Source organism: Chelonoidis abingdonii, chromosome 1 (assembly GCF_003597395.2).
Source record: "Chelonoidis abingdonii isolate Lonesome George chromosome 1, CheloAbing_2.0, whole genome shotgun sequence".
Taxonomy (NCBI): Eukaryota; Metazoa; Chordata; order Testudines; family Testudinidae; genus Chelonoidis; species Chelonoidis abingdonii.
Window position 1 is genome coordinate 157,939,409 of NC_133769.1, and position 21,735 is coordinate 157,961,143.

The 21,735-nt window shown below is 42.6% G+C and overlaps 1 protein-coding gene across 4 annotated transcripts in view; it reads left to right on the top strand.

Annotated features, from left to right (window-relative positions):
* GSK3B (glycogen synthase kinase 3 beta) overlaps positions 1-21,735 on the top strand; it is a 238,443-nt gene that overhangs the window by 142,873 nt on the left and 73,835 nt on the right. For all 4 annotated transcript variants that reach the window (XM_032799930.2, XM_032799932.2, XM_032799929.2 and 1 more), the window contains exons 5-6: positions 5,741-5,871; positions 10,786-10,892. In XM_032799930.2, the coding sequence (XP_032655821.1) occupies positions 5,741-5,871; positions 10,786-10,892 (238 nt within the window). The remainder of the gene's footprint in view (positions 1-5,740; positions 5,872-10,785; positions 10,893-21,735) is intronic.

Consider the following 21,735-nt stretch of genomic DNA (forward strand, 5'->3'; position numbering starts at 1 on the left):
GAGACAGATATGACCTTACTGCTATACCTACCAATTAAAAGACCTTGAACACGATTCTGAAGGCAGCGAAAGATAGGCAGAAGGATCCTGCTTTGCAGCTGGACATGCTTGCTTTGGCCAGTAATCTGCCAGGTAGAGCTCTCAGGTAGGTGAACAGCTTCAGACCAATTCCCCATTCCCATGTTTGTAGCTATCATGTGTTTGACTAGAGTTTTGGATAGCGGGAGAGTAGATACTTGTGTTTAGTGTGGTTAGTTGTTCCCACTCCAAGTCAAGTCACTCCAAGCAGTAGTGAGTGTGCTCACCTTCTTCCACTCAGAGCTTTAAAAGTAAAACTCTGGGAGGAGGGAGGTGGGGATATCAGGACACAGCTCAACTGACTGGTGGAAAGACAGCATACAAGAAACACTGGAAGTGGGGTACAACAGGGAATTGTTGTAGAGGTTAAAAGTAAAACCAGAGAGAGTTGGTCTTTAAAATTTCCCTCTTGATGTATTGGACCAAACCTCAGGACTTTGATTGGGACAGGCAGCTAGAAAGTAGAAGCAAAAGAGACCAATTTAGGGTGGTAATTGTATTTTACTTGGGGCTGAGTGTCCAACAAATTATCATAGTTAAATTGAAAAACTGTCTCCCTTTCTTTCCTCCCTTCTTCCTAACCATTTGAGATCTGTAGAGAGATCCCCACTACAGTTAAAAATGAACCTGCTGTCCCATAGAATAAGGAGAAATGGATGCTCAGCTACTTCTGGCACAGATTAATTGTATGTTACCAGTAAGAGTAAAAACCGATGTAATATTTAGAGGCTTTGTAGAGGCTGTGCAATTCAAACTGAACCTTGACAATGCCTTTATCTGCTCCATTCTGCTCCCCCCCCCCCCCGCCTCCACCGGCCATAATGATGAGATTTTAGTTCACCTTCAAAATACCACAGTTCCACTAACACAAACTTTAACCAACAAGAATATTTTGCTAACACTCTGTTAAGCTCTCCTGGTCTACTTTATTTTTCCATTGCTGCTGATCACCAGGATTGCATGCATATTTGCATGGTCTCAGTCTAGTGGATGTGATTCACCGCCATTGAATGAAACTGTGGAGAGTAAGAGGAGGTTGGTTAAAGAAGTGCAAATTTTGGTTTGTAAACACCTTAGAGATCAGCCTTAGAGATCAGCTCTGAGTAGTAAAATGAAGGACACATACAGGACTGTTTAACAGGGTTATGGTTAAATGTTTCTGTAGACTTTGTGTGTACAGTCCACAGTATTTATAACATCCCCTCCAAGGTGTGTTTACACAATGCATGGAGGGCACTGAGGAACATTCTCTGCATGAAATGATGGGTTTTCTCATCCTTGGTTTTTGCAATGGCCTAGTGCTCTTTTGCATGAGTATGGTTTTAAGCAAAACCATTTTGGCACTTCCTCACACAGTCACAATTGCACCAATGCATTCTGGAATTCCTGAAGCACCTATTCTCCTTCGAGTGGCTCTTGCATATGCCCACTCGTGATGCACCAGCCATGTGCAGCTCAAATGGTGGGACCTTGATAGTGGTGTCAGTATGAGTGCTCATGTACTCCTCTTGCCCTACATTCCATGTTGTATGGATGAGGCTTTAAAAGACCTGTGTTGGCTCTGTGTTCCGTCCAATTCTGTGCAACTGGAATGAATCAGGAATCTACCCAGACCTCATGTTTGGATCTTTCACTTAGATAAAGCCAAGTTCATTACGAAATGCTAGTTTTAGATACAGTTACTGGTTTTAGTTTAATTAATTAGGTTTTTTTGTGTTAGCGTAGCATTCAGAAGCTTTGGGTCTGTACTAAGACTTGCTGCCAGATCCAAAAATAAAAACAAACAAAGCTTTAAATAATGTGGATTCTGCGCTTCAGTCTTTCTAGCATTGAATGCTCATACACTGTGTCTGGCCTGGCTTAGTGAAAGACATTCACCCTCCAGGTGCTCTATCTGCAACATCTTTACCCTGAGAGTAGAGAAGAAGAGACAGAATGGACTACAAGTAATCACCTTCAAGGAAGCAATTGCAGCTCTACCTGCCAGATTGGGTAATATGGTCGGTTCCAAGGAGCGATATACACCAGTCTTGGCACTGGATGCATCGAAGGATGAGTCGATTACGTAAACCTACATATCACAAATCTACGGAGAGAGCCATCAGTGAGATGGCAATCAGTCACAGCTTCTGTGAGGAGAGCCAATCCACAAACGAGAAGCTCCTCAGAGCCTACTACACTGGAGTCAAGTAGAGGACCATGGTGTAAAGACTCTGGAAATAGAGCTAAGAAACATGCAGCTGTGACAACAGATCCAGCTATCACTCTGGTTGCCAGACACTTTGATCCAGTAGGAAAATCGAAGGATCCAGAGATTCACTTATCAAGACAAAGAGGTAGCAAAAGATTGTATCAGTTCCAAGTATCTGTTCCTATTCCCTTACCCAACCCTCTCTGACAGGACTGGCATGAATCCATCATTGTCCTCCAATGCCACCTCCTCAGTCAAATTTAGAGAGAGAAGAACTACAGAAGAGAAGGAACTCCTCTCTAGATATGACTGTCGTAGGGAACAGAAGGATAAAAGAACAACAAATGTCTTCTCCTCTTCCATCCCCCTAAAACAGCATTGGTTCCCCAGTAGGTTTCTTTCCTATATTGGATCCAGTGCTATCGCCTCGTGGCTCCTGATTATATCTAAGAGTGGCAGGTGCCATCTTTGTTCTGTCCACCATTAAAGAGAAAATGATTGGGCTCTCAACCTTTCTCAGAGAACCCCCGTGGTGGGATCATATTATGAATTGGACCCAACTACGGACTACTGGCCTGATTGGAGAATGCCCCCATGGCGCAGAGATGGTCTTATTGGTCAGCTCCATCTTACTAACCAGATCTGCAGCACTAAGGGTATAGTGGATATCTTCAGTCACCAGCACCATTGGAAGCAGGCCCTTCAGAACTAAATATACAGGATCTATTGATATCACATAGAAAGTAGACCAGTCGCTTGCTCTAATGCATGATTCTTTGTCTGATGTAGAGGAACAGATCACCCTTCAGGAGTTGGAAGAATTATATCCTGAAACTGACAGTGGATATCTTCTGAAGAGAACCTAGGTGTCTGCACTGCCACATCTCCATCAAGGGAGAACACAGCCTTTCAGGTATTAGCTTAGTTTATATCATTTACCCAGGAGGGAATTTCTTTCATACTCTCCCAGTGCCAGATTCCTTAGTAGTGGAAGCAGCTGTTTAAAGATCTAAGAGTGGTTCCATTTACTTTACTTCCTCGGATAAATACAAAATTATGATGGGTGAACCGGGAAAAACAGTTATCTTCCATGTAAAGCTTAAGGGTTGTGAACTACCAAGTTGTTATGGCACATTACCAATACTATCTTTGGAAGAAAATGTCAGCCTTTACTAAAAGGCTATGCCAGATGAACAAAAGAAACTTGCTTATGCTTTTGCTACAGAGAGCCAGCAAGTAGTAGTAAAGCATGCACTGCAAGCATCTTTTGATTCTTCAGAGTAGACAGCTAAAACTGTAGTATCTGCAATTCCTCTTTGATATGTCTCGCTCAAATTTTCTAGACTAACCCCGGGAAATTAAAGCTGATGTAGAAGACTTTCCCTTTGAAAAAGGTCTATTTAGTACCAAGACTAATGACTTTCTGGAGAAGATGAAGAAAACACTTTATGCAGCAAGACCTTTTAGCGTTGATCAGCAAGCCCAGAGAAGACCAGGACTACCAGTATTTAGATACCAAAGATAGTTTCCTTCATTGCCATCTTCCCTTTTTTTCCAATACAGAGGAGATATTATTACCAACAGCAATATCCTCCTCAACAGTCTTTCCAGCAGAGGAGAAGAAACTTCAAAACAAAGGCAAGAGGTAAGCAAACATCTTTGGCAGCTATGGTGTCGAACCTTAGCCCACAGGTTTGAGGCATTTCATAAGGACTGCAGTCCAGTCTTTACTGATGCTTACTTTTCCCTCTTCAGAGAGCTACATTATCAATATTTCTACTATTGAACTTCTATAACTATGGACAGGTGGATTTTAGAATTCATCCAAACTGGGTGTTTGATTCAATTTGAATACCTTGCCTCTTCCAACTCACCCTCTCTGTTTCTGTTCAGGAACCTCTCTCACAAGAACCTGTTTAAAAAACGAGGTTCTGGCTCTACTCAAAATGGGAGCTGTAGAAGAAATACCAGGGAGATTCAAGGTGCACAGGATTTTATGCAAAGTATTTCATAATCTCCAAGAAAGATGGAGGCCTTTGAATGATTTTAGACCTCAGGAAACTCAGTACATCTCTCAGGAAGTTCCATTTCCATATGCTAACCCTAGCTCTGTCATACCCTCGCTTTCTCCAATTGATGGGTTTTCAGCAATTGATTTGAAAGATGCCTACTTTCATATTGCCGCAAGTCATGTATATCAGAAGTACCTTTGATTCACAGTGGAAAGAAGACTATTTTCAATACAAGGGCCTTACATATGAACTTTCTCCTGTCTCATGGCATTTATTAAATGTCTCTTGACAGGGCAGCTCACCTAAGAAAAGAGGAATTTGTGTTCCTGTATCTCGATGATTGGTAATAAGGCCCATCAACCAATTATCTAGTCATTACCATCCTTTGCATGTTTACTCTCTTCAGAAGTCTAAGTTTCATGATAAACCAGAAAAACACCCACTGATACAGCCTTCTCAGAGAATCCCTTTCATAAAGGAGTATGCAGAGGCTACTCAAAGAAAAAATGAAAGTTACTTGTAACCAAAATTCTTCGAGGTGGGACTGTGCATATTCACATCCCCTACTCACCTTCCCCTTTTCATTGGGAGTCTTAATTATAACCTACACCGGAGGAAGTGGTGGGAAGGAACTGAGGTGGCCAGAGCTCCAAAAGGCTCCACGCTCCAGAAGGCGTTGCTAGCCAGGTTCCACCATCTGAGCTGCACGTGGCTAGCGCATCTCATGACTTTGTAGCATGTGTCTTGAAGAACTTCAGTTACAAGTAACCAACATTCATTTTCATAGTGCTTGGCGCCATTCCTGGGAGCAAGGACTTTAGGACAGATTTCAAAATATCTAGATTTCACTCGTTCCTCTAGATTTGATCTAAAGGCCATCCCAAGCAATGCAAACTGCTAGGACAACCAATACTAGCAAGTTGCTTGGTGTGGGTGTTGTGTGTGGATGCACAAAATTGTACCGGTGTAGCAAGCTCAAGGGTTCCATTCAAGAATTTGTCACACTGCCTCTTCACCTAATGTAGACAGGACTTTAGAAATCTGACATGGAAGTACTTTTATTTGCTGTGTGTGTTTTCTCTCTGTCAGCCATCATTCCTTGTAGGGTTGCTTGTGAATGCTGGATTGCTGTCATGAATATTCTTTACAAATTAAACATTTTGTTTTTGAGAGGTCAAGGAATATTTGTATAACAGATTACACTGACTTAAACAAAGAAGTGTTGAGGTTATGTGGAAGGGAAGAAAAGTGAAGTCCAACTTTTAGGCCTTACTTGTCTTGCCATCATTGCTTTAAAATTTGTCTAGCTAGGTTTTTTATTGGTGAGCTGTAGAATTCACTCTGGCTTACTATGTAAGGTTTTTAGTATGCATATCTCTCTCCCACTCCCTCCTCCCCCACACACACACTCTTTGTTACAAGGAAGTTGTACATTATACCTTGTATGTTTGTGTTCCAGTTGTACATGTATCAGCTGTTTCGGAGTTTAGCCTATATCCATTCCTTTGGAATCTGCCATCGGGATATTAAACCACAGAACCTCTTGCTGGATCCTGATACAGCTGTCCTAAAACTCTGTGACTTTGGAAGGTAAGTCTGTCTCTTTGGCCTGATCTGCAGTACACTTAACATTTATATTGGCATAGCTAAATTACTTAGGGATGTGATTTTTCATTACTGACATAATTATGCCACTATAAGCCCTGATGCAGACACATTTATGTCAGTATAAAAGTGCCAGTATACCTTATGTCTCTTTGGGTACTACAGAAGCACTTTTATGCTAGTATAAACCGTGGCTTCACTAGAAGGGCTTGCCAGTGTAGCTATGCCAGCGAAGTTTTTCTAGTGCAGACAAGCTCTTTGTATTCCAAAGCCTGGTTAAAACTAATTAATCTGAAAAGAACCATGACCTAATTCGACACAGAGACTTTTTATATTACATAGAACAGTATCTTAATAGGGTTCCCTTCTAGTTGGGAAAGGATGAGCACAGAGGCTTTTTATCTCAATCCTCCCCTTTTCCTGCCGTGTGTGTGTGTGTGTGTGTGTGTGTGTATAATTAACTCAAAGAGAGAAAGGGATTGGGTGAATGCAAGAGGATTCAGAAAGGAGAATTTAAAAAATCAAAACAAATTGTATAGGTATGCTTAAAAAAGTATACAGATGTGTAGAGAAAATATAGTGGCTAGGAAAGAATAGCTGTCTGAGTTTAACTGTTGGGTGATGGGTGTGATATAATAACCCCAATAGAAAAATATAATGCTAATCCAATACTTCTTGAATATGTATGTTCTGAATCCATGTTTATACCAATTAGTATAGTATTTCAAATACCAAAGGACTTAGTCAGCTGGAGGTAATAGACTTTTAACTAAGGGTCTTAGGTACTGGGATTTACAGGTCTTTTGTCAAAAGGCACATTCTTTTTCTGGTATCCATAGAGCAGGATTGTCACTAGATGCTTAAAGTTGTAAATGTCTTTACATGGGCAAGATCAATGGTAGAAATCAGGAATCCACTTTCTTTCTCTCTGAGTCCCTTACCCAAAATGTCTTTTAACTGTAGTAGACTTAAGTAGCTTGGAGAGTATGTGTGTATGAGATGTCACCAGAGCAGTTGTTGCTAAACTAGCCTGACTATTGTAAATTGGAACTTCGAGTGGTGGTTGAAGCGCTATAGATTCATGCCCGGTAGTTCATGAATCTTCTCCTGAGATTGTAACAGAAGACTGTTAAAATAAGAATGACAGACTAAAACTTTTTTTATAGGCAAAATTAAACTAACACTATTTAGCTATATAGGATGCTCCATGGAAAAAATAGGAGTTTCAGGTCAGGCTAAATGAGAAAAAGACTAAATATTCGGGGGATGAGTGGGTGGGTTGTTTGTTAATGTAACTGAGCGTTGGATTTGAATTGCTTCCACAGCGTATGGACAGGATCAGATTGCCAACTCTTTAAGCTGCATTGCTTTTTTGAATGATGATGATCCAACCCAAAATGCATGTTCAAGTATAACTCACATGTTTAAGACACAAAAATCTTTTTTTAAATGATTACAATACCTGAAGCTAACACCAAATGAGAAGGAATCAATGACCTTAAGGCCAAACAGGGAGAATGCTACTTTTAGAATTTGACAGATACTAAATGTTTTGTCTGCCACCCTCCAGAAAGAGCCCCACACCAGTTAACCCATATTGCTATCATTTTAAAAACAAAGTAATCAGGAGCATTCAGTAGAAGCTGTTTGTTAGATTGGTGCTAAATTCTGAAACCTGGAGTGAATCTTCTCTCAAGAATATACATTGGGGTTTCATATGGTCCAGGAGACTGCAGAAGGAGATTTAAAGATAGAGAAAATGAAAGGATGACTTGGGAAGGGAGAAGAAAATATATGGAAGGAGATAAATCCCTAGATTTGCATCTAGCACGAGAGTGGTCAAATATCCAGTAGAACACAAAATGTATAATGTTTGAGTATACATTGAAAACATGGCTTTGAAGTTTACATTTCTACTTATTTAATTTTGAAAAACCCTTTTATTTGGAATCTAAATGATTAGTATGAATTACATTGATGTGCCTTTAGAGCAACTGGAGCAGCAGTAGTAGTAACTCAGTGCCCTGCCATGTGAGAGGATCTTCATTTGGATCTGAGCTTGTCCAATTGTCGCTTGATTTTATATATGGTTGTGTTGTACAAAAAGATGCTGTGGGCATAACTTGGCTGTGTTTGTTTAATCATTTCAGCTGTGTGGCACAAACTGGTTACAAAATTATGATTATACTGAAGTATAGATAGCACAAGCCTCTGTTTGCCAGAAGCTGGAAATGGGCAACAGGGGATGGATCACTTGATGATAACCTGTTCTGTTCATTCCCTATGAGGCACTTGGCATTGGCCACTGTCGAAAAACAAGATATTGGGCTAGGTGGACCTTTGGTCAGACCCAGTATGGCCATTCTTATGTTCTTATATCTTCTAAAAGCTACTGTGGATCACACTTTGCTTCTACTGCCTACCCCATATAATGTTTTCCATCTATATCAGCTAAAGCTGTGGGAGTCAGTAGGCAGTAGATATGTTCACTATCTGAAGTTGCAAATAAAACTTCTTGAGTTCCTTCATTTTCTTCGGTGGGGGGATAACCTGAGGTGACTGCTGCTTTGGCAGAGGCACTTCTGCAGCAGTTTAGGGCCCAGGCCGACATTGTGCAGTGTAGACAAAGCCTTAATGTTAAGTCAGGGCAGAGCCCATTGTCAGATGCCTGCAACCTGCTCTTTCTCCTACTCGTCCCACTGCAAAAAAATAAAAAAAACCTACCATGCCTTCCTTAGCAGTATAGAACCAAAGGAGTGCTGATGTGATCATAAAGAAAGCTGATATTTAGGTCTGAGTGAGTGAGTGAGAGGTAGGGGGGTTTGAACCTCAACAGTTGACTAAATTGGACTGAACCATACTCTGTCAAGCCTTTATCCTCTGTAAATAAATCTTTGCACCCAGCATAGTAGTATAGTGTTATCCAGGAATATGAACCTATTTGTCTGCTGGATTGTGTGGCCAATATGTTATCATAAGATAACTGGCTGTTGGTTTGACAGTAAAAAAGTGACTTTGTCACAGGCATCTGTAATGGGTAAGACCCCCATGTCCAGGATGCTACCTGATGTACTGGGGTTTCACTGAGCCTCTCCTGCTCCACCAGCCTGGATTCCCTCTCCCTGCTGTGCTGAATCAGGCTCTCTGGCCCTTGCAGCACACACACACAGGCAGGGTCACACCCTGCTGCAGAGACAGACTGAAGTCAGCTTTGTGTGAGGGGACTCCCGCAGCACTCACGTGCACACCCCTTTCGGGAGATAAACCCAAAATAATACAGTCAAACCTCACAATAATGCGTCCCGCCATAACGCGAAATCGCATGTAATGTGATCACAGATTGGCTCCCTTTAAGGCATAATACAGGTAGGTACTGTGCCAATGGTCCCGAACACTATGGCAGGGAAGAGAAGCTGCAGCCCCGCACCTGTCAGGGACAGAGAACTCCAGGGCTGCGAGCGCGGGTGGCTCTGTCCCCGGCAGGTGCGGGGCCGCGGCTTCTCTCCAGCTTTAAGAGGAGCCACGACTCCCCGCCTGCCTGGGACAGAGAACTCCGGAGCTGCGGGCGCCGGCGCTCTCTGTCCCCGTCAGCCATGGGGCCACGGCTCCTCTTGAAGCCAGAGAGAAGCCGCGGCCGCGCACCTGCCGGAGACAGAGAGCACTGGATGCCCGCTGGAGTTCTCTGTCCCCAGCAGACTGGGACCCGCTGCTCCTCTCCCCTGCTGGGCACTAGGCGGCGCACATCAGTGCACCACGTTGGGGATCACTGACAAACCCCACTATACCGCGACCCTGCATTTAACGCAATGGAAGTTTTTGGACCCCAAACATCGTGTTATAGCAGGGTTTCACTGTACTGTCTTGCACTGTATAGAAAAATCTGCACAGCACAAGCTCATAAAATGTCACCCTCTTCCTCAGTGTGAAAAGAGGATAGGCACCACTTCTTGTCCCCTCCAGTTAGAGATTATGTAAACTGAGTTTAATAATAAACAAAACAAATTTTATTAACTATAAAAGGCAGATTATAAGTGATAACAAACAGAACAAAGCAAATAAAACAAAACATGCAAGCTAAGCTTGATTCACTAAAGAAACAGGTTACAGAATGTAATTTCTCACTCTAAATGTTGAATTAGGCGGGATGCAGAGTTTCTGTAGCTCAGAGTTCCAGTTATTTCTTCTTACAGGCTGGACCCACCTCTGTCTTTCCATTCATGTTAGTTCCTTTGTCCCTTCAGGATCTTTCAGCATTCCTCGTTCTTGAGCAGGCAATGGAGGAGAGTCCCATTTGCCTTTCTCTCCACCTTTAAATAAGATTTACATAAGACAAAATCTTTTGTTTCCCAGCTTGACCCCCCGCTCCCATTCTTTTAGTGGAAAGTTACAAGAAGTCCAAGATAATGTTTAGTATCCGGTGACAAGACCACCTGACCTAGTAGTGTCACAGCTATGTCCCAGGATGCTTCCCAGAAAGGAAAGCAATTAGGATCTTCACAGTCTGTTGCTTCTTCCTAATGGCCCATCAAATCCGGTGGCCTGTTGCCCGTTGGGTTTCTTCCCCATACACACCCAGTTGTAATTGTTACATAGTCCATATTCCTAACTTTAGATACAGAAATGTCACAAGCATATAATTGGATAATCACATTCAGTAAATCATAACCTTTCCAGTGATATCGTGCATGAGGCATCTTGCATAAAGCATATCTTAGTTATGCCATATTCATATCATAACGATATTTCTATGAAGCATATGGATTGTAACATCACAGCATCAATACAGAATAGTTTGGAAATTGGGGGCGGGGGAAAGAGAATTAAAACTAAGTTTGTCTGTGCTGAAGTGTGGTAAAATCTTCTGTCACTGAAGGAGGTCTCTGTTTTGCTTCTCTCTAGTGCAAAGCAGCTGGTTCGCGGAGAGCCTAATGTCTCTTACATCTGCTCTCGGTACTACAGGGCACCAGAGTTGATCTTTGGAGCCACCGATTATACCTCCAGTATAGGTATGTATATCTTTTTGTGTATTGCACTCTGTACTAACTGCACTGTTTTTTTTATTGCTTTTATTGTGAACAAAATAGATCTATAAATAAGTTTATAACTGTCCCAAAGTGCTCAAGTGTGACCCTTGAAAGGAGGACCTGGTTATAGGTGGTCAAAGATGGTTCTTGAAGTAAATGCATGTCTGTTCACGTTTCTGAAGTTATCACAACATGATTTTCTAGCTTCTAGACTTCAGTGTGGGTTGGGAGGTTATTTGTTTGGCTAAAAGTCAAACTTCAAATAGTTGGGTTTTTTCCCAGCTGTCCAAACAATTTCAGTGGACCAGTTTTCTTGCTCAAGTGTTTGGTTGAATTTTATTAAGTATTTTTAATAATAAAGAAAATGGAGTTGGGTATTGGCTTTACAGTGTCTTGAAAAAACTCTGGGCAAGGATCTGTGTAGTTTATAGGACATGAAAAAGTCTCAACAATTTAAATCAAATATGAAAAAGCATAATATAATCCGTGTAATAACTTCATTTGTTTATTTTGATATTCAGCTTACTTTATGCTGACCCCACACCTCAAGTTTTCAAAATGTCAAAGATTATTTTTTTGTTTAGATAAATAATAACTGCATCATAGAAGCTGTCAAGAAAGCTGGCACCTTTGTTAGCCAGAGGGTGAAGACTTGGGGCTTTTGGTACCTATGGAGGCATAGGAGGCAGTAGATTTCTGCTATAATGAACAGCAATAAAATAGCTAACAATGTTGGTATCCAGTTTTGGTATCTAAATCACAGAATACGCGGGGACGCTGTCTGTAGGCTGGCATTAAAGGGTCATAATTCAGATCTCAAGCTTCTTGATCTGGGGACTTACTGTGTCTATTCCAAGTGATTATTAGTGTTTTCGTATGGGCCTTGTCTGCACCAGGAGAAGAAGGTGCTTTTAAAAACATACTAGTGATCACATTTTAAAATATTTCTTAGTACCTAGCGTAGGCAAGATGTAACTCCTTTAAAAATGTTAGGAGGTCATGGTCAACCCTGGGAAGAGTCTAGGACTGACTGTAACCAGTTAACATATTTTAAAGGTGTTAAGCCCTGTCATACACCAAGTGCTTAGTGGTGTTTAAAAACTAATTTAAACAGGTTAATGTAATTTTTTAAAAAATCTTTTTTCCTAGTCTAGACAGCCACAGGCAGCACCCCCAGCTTTTGCTTAGACCTGTGATGTATCCAGTAGAAATACAAGCACTTAGTTTCTAAAGACTGCACATACCCTCACTACTTTTCTCCCAAATGAAGTGATCCAGCTGTATGTGACATAGCTACACATGAGATCACAGGGGATTCATGAACAAGCATTAGGTGCAGACACACTCTGGGGAAACTAATATTCTGTTTTCAGGCAAATGTTCTGCTGTAATGAAACAAATATTGTAGGCGCCACTAAGAGAGACTGTTATAGTTTAAATAAGTGTTTTTCAACATTAAGTCTTTCTACATGATAGTGCTTTTCAGAACTCTCACCTTTTCTGAAGTCCTTTCTTGGTAATGTTTTCCATGCTTGATTTTTCTTTGGAGATGAATTTTTGTTTGCAAGTTTGACCCAAATCAATGCAAAATTTTTGGAGTTCTGGGCAGGTTAAACACTGTAAAAAATATTCATTTGTAAGTGCTGTTGTACAGGTTGATAAATATGAAAACAATCTACATGAAATTGACTGTTAGCATTTAACTTGAAACATAATACACAGCAAATCCTTGCTTTCCTCCACCTCAAGCCCCCCTCCCCCCAAAATAATAAAAAAAATGAAAAAGAATCCTTACCTTCATGGAGAGGAAAAAGTTTAAAATTACAGGCATATCCTGAAAATTTAGTTTCTCCAGTTTGGCTGCATTTTTCAAAATGTTGCACATTTGGGGCTTGCCTTTTTTTTTAAACCCAGTGCTAAGAGCCTTCACGAAGTAAACAGATACACAGCTGCCAAGCTCAAAAACTCTTGAAAGGCAAAACAGCAACAGCAAATGTGGGAACTCGCCCTCCCCTCCTTCACTGGCTTCAGTGAGGAGTGAACTTCAAAGCCAAAGTGCAACTATTTACATACCAACATAAAAGCACAGATCGTTTTTGTTAAAAGGAAGAGGAAAAAGTTAAATCATATTTTTCAAAAAAGTCATTAATATTGCATACTTTAAGTAACAGAAAAGTCAGGAAATGCTCTAGTACTTCCAAAAACAGCATTAACTTGGCCACATTATCCATATGTGTATGTTTTCTTTTCTTGTTTTTCTAACTGAATGTGTAGCATAACCTTGTTTTCTTGCTAGGATAGACTGGATCCTGTAAGCATACGAACTGGGCAACAAAATCAAGTAAATACTGCCATCAGAATCTTAATTTTTGCACTTTCTGACTTTTAATTGGTCCTGCTTAATGTTATGTTAATCTGTTTTATTGCTTTTAATAATATATAACCAGAAGTATGTTTCAGGAGTAGAATGTTTTCTTCAAAGTTTTCCACGAGGCATCAGCTACTCTTGAATGATAGTGGTATTCCTGAGTGCAGCTATAGTAACACGATATAATGCAGCAACCATTAGAACTGATCCTGTTCCAGATGTGCTTCTCAAACCCATTCTGTAGCTCTGCATGTGAATCTGTGCATAAAGAGCAGACACAAATGTACAATGAGACAGTGGTGGCACAAGAGCAACAGTCCAGTCTCAGTGCATCACACCCAGGTCAGCGGTTGGTTATGATATTCTGCATTGTAACTAACATGTTCTAGTCTGCCTATTTTCAGTATCTAGGTTGTAGTCTACCTGTTAGCAGAGCTGGTGCAAGGAAGTTTTGTGCCCTAGGCGAAACTTCCACCTTGCGCCCTCCCCTACTCCGAGCCCTGCGGCAGCTTCTCCCCCCCTCCCCCCCCCGCGGAGCTCCTCCACCTCCTGAGGCGCTCCCCCCCATGGCAGCCTTCATTCCCCCCCCAACCCCCGGGAGCCATTGCAGCACTTCCTTCCCAAACTCACCTCTCCTCCACGTCCTCGCTGAGCACGCCGCCCCTGCTCTAATTTTCCTCCCCTCTCAGGCTTGCGTCCAAACAACTGCCATTAGGCACTGCAAGCTGACCAGAATATGGGAAGAAGTGAAGCAGGGACCGCGCGCTCAGGAGGAACGCTGTTAAAAAAAAAAAAAAAATTGGGGGCACGCTTCTTGGGCCCCCAAATGCGCGTAGTCGGGCAAACTGCGTAGTTCACTTTAATGGTAGCACCAGCCCTGCCGTTAGCTATTTTAGTGTTCATTCATGATTGCCTGGACATAGAGAACTAAGTTTGTACAAGACCTGGGTCTTTTTTGACTGTAGTGATCAGAATAGACAATATAACCAACTCTCTAATCACCTTCGTTCATCACCGTATTCCGTCAACCTCTATTTGTCACCTCTTGTCTGATATCTTATGTTGTAAGTTTCTCCTGCACTGACTCTCCATTTAAGTTTTGTAAAGCACATGCAAATTATGATACTGTATAAATAAGGGTTACATGTCTTTTCATGGAGGTCATGGCATTTCTGACTTTCTGTGACTTCTGCAGCGCCGTGTGGCTGGCTCCAGCGGTTGTGGAGCAGTCTCTGGCCACCACGCCGTCTCTCAAGCAAGCCAGTAGTTTGGGTGTGGGAGGGGTTGGGGTGGCTCGGCGCACTTACCTCGTCAGGGGCTCTCGTGAAGCGGACCAGCATGTCACTGGAGCTCTAGGTTAGCAGAGGCATGGGCCCTCTGTTCGCCGGTCCTGCCTGCAGGCATCACCCCTTGCAGCTTCACGATTGGCCTGCAGTTCCCAGCCCAATATGAGAGCCTGCGGAAGCCAGATGCTCCGGTCGGGTGGGAGCAGCACATGGAGCCCCCCGTCTTCCCTCCCCCTAGGACAGTGGGTCTCAAACTTGTTTTTTTTTTTTTTTTTTTTACTGGTGACCCCTTTCACACAGCAAGCCTCTGAGTGCAACCCCTCAATAAATTAAACACTTTTTTATATATTTTACACCATTATAAATGCTGGAAGCAAGCGGGGTTTGGGGTCGAGGCTGACAGCTCATGACCCCCCATGTAATAACCTTGCAACCCCCTGAGGGGTCCCTACGCCCAGTTTGAGAACCCTTGACCTAGGAGCTTCTGGTCCCTGCCTTAGGAGATGTCAGCCCTGCCTCCCATGCCCCCCCAGCATCAGTGAGAGTCCTGGGATGCCCTGCCCCCCCCAGCACCTGTGACACATCCCAGGCTGTCCCTCCAGAGCACCCTGGCCCAAGTTTTAGTTAAGGGTATATAGTACAAGTCACGGCCAGGTCACGGGCCGTGAATTTTTGTTTACTGCCCATGACCTGTACATGACTTTTACTAAAAATACCCATGATTAAAACATAGCCTTATGTATAAATAATTACTGTTTTGGTGCTGATTCTTATTGCAGTTAGATGCCTCAGTAGATCATCCAACAACTCTGATTATATTATTTAAATAAAGAATTAGACAATTACTTTTTCTAGTCTTTAAAATAATTTATTGCCAACGTGGATAAAGGTACATAAGAAACAGGTTAGTAATGAAGCCGTGTGTATGTGAATAAGTGTTCCTACACTAAGACTTCTAACAGAATTTTTAGCGGTATAGCAGCTGAGTCAGCTGTGGACATGGCCAGTACTTAGTAACTGTGTCAACTAGCAGGGTTTTGCCCTGAGTAGTAGTTTAGCTGGCAGATGGTTGTCTTCTTGTAACCATTTTGCAAGAGATTCTCTTCCTCTCCGCCCCCGCTCCCCTTTGCAGTGTAGGCTCAATCCCTTAACTGTGTATGTGGTTTAGTGGCTGCACCTTCTTACAGCTCTCTGTGTCAGAGGGCACCCAGAGTATATTGCACCCCATGCTCCTAGTTGTGCTCTGTGTGCTTGTCCTCTGGGTACTCTGACCCTTGCAGAGGTACTATGGGAGAGCTGCCCAGATTTTCCAAGAACATTCTGATACAGGAAGTGTGGTGGGGTGAATGTACAAACATATGATTGATGTTGTGAAAAAAGCTGCTGCGTGGGCACAACTTTGTGTATTGTAGCCAGGTCAGATGAATTTGTCATGTACTGGTTACAAAAGCACAGTTGTACGTGTAATGTAGCCAGAACCTTTGAGTCTCTACTGCAGTTCCTCACTCACTGTGCTAGCAGGGGATTGGGAGCATTCCAGAGTGAACATTTACAGTCACTGGCAGGGGAAGATTGATCTGTGTGATCATATCACAGACTTCTGTTGTGGCTATCCAAAACCAAGGGGTCACAGAGTAGTTTAGTACTCTCTAGGAAAAAGACTGAAGTTGTGAGGGAGAGTGATAGATTCATCTTTTAAAGAAAGACTGAAGAATATTTCCTATGGGTGTGCTAAAGCAGACAGCTGGCAATGAGATTTTTGTGAGCAGTCACTTTCAAGGTAAAGCACTGAGCCCCCGCTGCCACACTAATAAGATGTGGTTTCCTTCCGCACCTCATCAAGCAATAATTTTCAGTGCTGAAAATAAGTATGTGCTAACCTGTTAAAATTGAAATGACTCGTAATATTAGATTAATCTATTTGTTAATTGAGAAGGACAGGGAAACTGTGATAGATGAGTATAAACAGCTGTTGTGGTTCTGATGACTTCTCAGACTCTTCAGATTCTTCTTCAAGTGCTGGTCCCTGTGTATATTCCACATGTGAGTGGGCATGTGTGCCATGTGCCTGTCTGGAAACAGTGTCCATTGGCCCACATGTGCGTAATAATTTTTTGTGGTGTTCTTCTGGTGATTGTTCATGTCCATTCCAAGTAGGTGTGTGTGCGTTGCGTGCACAATCGTCAGAAGGTTTTTCCCTAGCGCTACCCGTCGGGTTGGCTGTGGAGCCCCGTCGAGTGGTGCCTTCACGGCCGTGTATATATTTCCCTGCCAACCCGCTGCCTCTTCAGCTCCTTCTAAACGCCAATGACAGTCATTGGAGCAGCTCTTCTCTTGCGTTTGCATGTGATTCCCTAGTAGACTCTTTTCTTCTCTATCTATCTGTAAATAGTTTGTATAGTTGTAGTTAGTTAGTTAGTTAGTTAAGTTTATGTTGGCGGTTCCCTTCCCCCCCTGCCCCCTATCCCATCCCATCCCTGGGACCGGAGCATGCCACGGTCTCAGGGCTTCAAGTTCTGTGGGTCCTGCCTCAAGCCCATGCCTAAGGAAGACCCACATGACTCCTGTCTCAAGTGGCTTAGAGAAGGCCACCAGTCCAACAGGTGTAACATTTGCAAGGGCTTTAAGCCCAGAACAAAAAAGGAGCGGGACTTTCAGCTGACACTCCTTCTAATGGAGTCAGCCTTTTGCCCCCAGGTGGAGTCAGACCGGGCACTTTGGTGTGTAGCGTGCCGGCCTCAGTGTGTTTAATCACAACCATCAAGGATACGCCATAGAGTTTCTTTCCCTCCCTTCTTGCAAGCTCTCTTCCCAGCCCCCCTTCAAGGACCATTCTCATGAGGTGATTCTTAACTAGAAGCAGACTCCCTCCTCCAGTGAGGGGCAATAGAACAAGTGTCACTTCAGTCTTGAGGGAGAGGGTTTATTCCCTTTATTTCTTAGTCCCCACAAAAGTCAGAGGGTGGAGACTCAGTCTAAGCCTTCTGCAACTCAACCAGCTTTATTCAACAGTTGAAATTCGTAGTTCACAGCTTTCAGTGAAGGATATGTAGATATTCATTTGTCCTACAGAGAGTTCCTTTGGTTTCTAGTGGATCAGGAATATTTACAGCACACTGCCCTTCCCTTTGGACTAGCAGTAGCATCCAGAGTATTCACAAAGGTCTTCTCTGTGGTGGAAGCCAAAATGAGATATCAGGGTTACACAGTTTTCCCAGGTCTTGACAATTGGCTCCTAGGCAGGTTAGGTTGATGACTTTGTTCCTGCTCCATCTTTTAGCAGCACTGGACACTTGCGTGAAGAAAGAAAAGTCTATTTTAACACCTACATGGACTTTAAATTTATCCAGTGACACTGGAGACCATTTTGCAAGAGCTTTCCGCCCCATGGAAATATTTCAATTAATGAACAATCTGATAACACAGATTACTTGCCGACCAAGGTTTACAGTCAGAGCGTACCTCATGGCCTTGTGACACTGTTCACCAGACTTCATCTATAATGTCTACAGGTCTGACTTTGCATGCATCCGACAAAGTAGGTATTCACCCACGAAAGCTCATGCTCCAATACGTCTGTTAGTCTATAAGGTGCCACAGGACACTCTGCTGCTTTTACAGATCCAGACTAACATGGCTACCCCTCTGATACCTGAAGAAGTGGGAATCCTGATCCAATTAGCTATTTTTTTAAAATGAATCCGTCTACTAGAGCTAATGTTATAAAGGAACTAGTGAATAGATAGAATCCATTGGGTGCCAAATACAGTGGCAAAAGACAACCTTCCTCCCAACTTCTAATTAGCCACCTACTTAATTTTGAAGATAGGCAGTCTTTATTTTAAAGTCTGTTATGAAAAAGATTTTTCTTACTCAAATGGGGAAAAGTTTTTTTTTCTCCACGTATTTACAATGACAGAACTACCATACTTTCAAAGGCAAGAAAATTACTCAGATCAAGGTATTAGAGAAGTTACTGTATATCCAGCAACCATGAAGAACACTTAAAGGAACAAAAACCTTTATCTTAAATAAATATAATAAAAAACGAAGCCCTGAAATTTGTAAAGACTCAAGAACAGAAAATCTTAAGTCTTAAAAATAGATTACAGGAACTCTTTGTGGGTTAAATTGTGCATGTGGGTAATACTGTTTGTCAAAATAAAAATTAACTTTTCTCATTAATTATAACGTATTTGGTTAGCTACAATGATAGTCATTTAAGTTACATTTACCGTAATATTTCTATGACAGCCTAGTTTTTGATGGTTTAGACTAATAGGGGTCTATGCTTTCTGTATAGGCTACAGCAGTGGTTCTCAGCCTGCGGGCTGCATGTAGCCCAATTAGCACACAGCTGGGCTACAGCTGTATACTAAAGGTTGGTTGGCCCTGCGCAGCAGAATCACAGCTTCCCAGCATGGCGGAGTCTGGGGTCCCAGCCACTTGGCCCAGCTTGCTGGTGTCCAGGGTCCCAGCTGCCTTGCTGCCCAGTTCGGTGGGGTCCAGAGTTGGGGCTGCCCTGCCAGCAGGCCCTGTGCCTGGGGCTCCGCTCCTGTCCCCACTCTGTGGAGGGGTCTCTGGGCATACTGGTCTGTGGGGTGGTTGGAGAGGGGCGCTATGGTTCTCAACCTGCGTTCCAGATAACACATTGTGGCCCACAATGATAAATAGGTTGAGAAGCACTGGTCTGCGACAGAGATTCTCAAACTGGAGGTTGGGACCCCTCAGGGGGCCACGAGCTGTCAACCTCCAGCCCAACCCCCGCTTTGCTTCCAGCATTTATAATGGTATTACATATATTAAAAAGTGTTTTTAATTTATAAAAGGGGTCGCACTCAGAGACTTGCTATGTGAAAGGAGTCACCGGTAAGAAAGTTTGAGAGCCACTGGTCTATGGGCTATGTAGTAATTAAGAGGGTCTATAGAAAATACCTTCTGATAGTCTATCTATAGGAAAAAATACCTGATGTCATATCTTCTCCTTAGGATCCTGTTAGGGCCAACTGTTGTTCCTTATATGTGACTAAGATTGCTAACTCGTTATTTCTATTCTTTCTCAAAGGCATATTTTACTTTATTGATTAACCAATTTCAGCAGTTTGACATCCACTTTTGGCCATGGTTAATTCTATTTACTATTGCAAACAGTAAACAAAATATATAGTGCTGTAGAACCTTGATTTTTATGAACATCTATCTTATGAATGACGGCGTATATGAACAAGTTTTCTACCACTGCATTTAACTTCTGTCCTCCAGCCAACGTTCAATCAGCTGTGCATGTTTGAAAAGACAGATATGGTGGCAAGGAGGAGATGCAGTTCTCTCAAGCAAAGAAAAACCAGGCACACTGTATGCATTTGTTGTACATACTGTTATTGAATGATTGATAAATTATACACTGTACCTACTGTAATTCTGAGATGTTTTATAAACTTTTTTCTGAACTCTTACATCTCCAATTAATTACTAAAATAGGGGTTCCACTGTGATTGAAAAACTCCCTTTTCTAGAAATATAAGGATGTAGAAGGTGAGAGGGTTAGCTGTTGGATAGATAAAGTTGTAAATCAGTTGGGCACAACTATTGGAGTATTAATTTATAGTTATTAAATGGTCCTAGTTAAATATAAATAGAAGGTCCAGAGAGTAGTGCACAGAGCACTGCTATTAACTAATTTAGAGAGACACGGCTGAGGCCTGATTAGGAGGCCTGTAAAGGTAGCCAAGGGGCTGGCCAGTGAGCAGCACAGGAGCCAGCAAACAAAGCTGAAAACAAGGGAGTTTTGTAAGATGAGTTTGGGAGAGAGAATGTGTGGGGTTGTGGTGGTGGTTGTTTCTCTTGACAGAATCTTGAGAGGGAAGTTTGACAGGTACAGAGGCAGCAGTGGTAGTCACTCAATGAATGGAAGAGAATGAAGATGATTTGATGTGGAAGCTGCAAGATGTATTTTATCTTGGAGTATGTGCCTGAAAGATGCTTCATTTGTATCAAGTGCTGCCAGATAGATAGCATGAAAGAGAAGATCCAGGGTTTGGAGATGCAGATTGAATCTGTTTGAATTTTGAACAGATGAGGTAGGAAGGAAAGAGGAGACTGAAGGGAAAACTCAAGACTTGTAGATGGAAGCTGGACTGGAGAACTGTGAGGATAGAGTGCTGGTTGAGGAAAGTGGCCAGTGGAAGCATGTGACTACGTGAACAAGGCAGAGGAAAGTGAAGAAGTGAAGCTGAGGCTAGTGAAGAAGAAATACAGCTGAGGAACAAGTTTGCTGAGTTGAAAAATGAAGAGGTGCCGCAAGCAGTAACAGAAGGTGGGATGGCAAGGAAGGAGGAGAAGACTGGCTAGCCCAACAAGAAGAGGGAAAGAGTCAATGGAGAGAGCCCAAGTTCAGCCCCCCGGATGATAGAGGATGACTCATAGAGGATCACAAGTGAGAACAAAAGACAAGATGACTTGTAGTCAGAAGGAGTAGAAGGGGAGAGGCTGGAGAATTGCACCAACACCAGGAAGAGGCAGGTCTACACGATGGTCAGGCCTGTCACTAGAGCCAATCCAGAGAACAAAAGAGTGTGCAATCTGTCAGGAGCTATGATATGAGATGTGGACCTGAGGATGAAGAGGCTCCTAATGGGAATAGGATCCACTGATTGTCCTTCACATGGGACAAATGATACTACTAGACTCTCACTGGAATGTATTAAGGGAAACTATGCCAGTATGGGAAGAACCTTAAAGAAATGGAGGCTCAAATAATCTTCAGTGGGATTCTACCTGTCCCTGGAGAGTGAAGGCAAGACAAGATTGCGATGATCAGCAGATGGCTGAGGCTCTGATGCTGTAAGGAAGATTTTGGGATGTTTAACCCCTGGGAGACCTTCATGGAGAGAGGCATGTTCGCATGGAATGGAGTCCACTTGAACAAGGAGGGAAACTCTCTTTTGGGTCAGGACCCCCAATTTGAGAAACATTGGTCTTCCCCTTGAAATAAAGGGTAAAAGCATGCATCAGACCAGATTTCACTGTCTATGACACATTTTTCATGGCCATGAATTGGGTAGGGCCCTACTCATGTAATCTCCATGCCTGATTCTGATATTAAGCCCCAGGAAGATAAGACAGGATACAGCAATGGAGAAAGGTAGAACAGATGGTAGGAGATTGGACA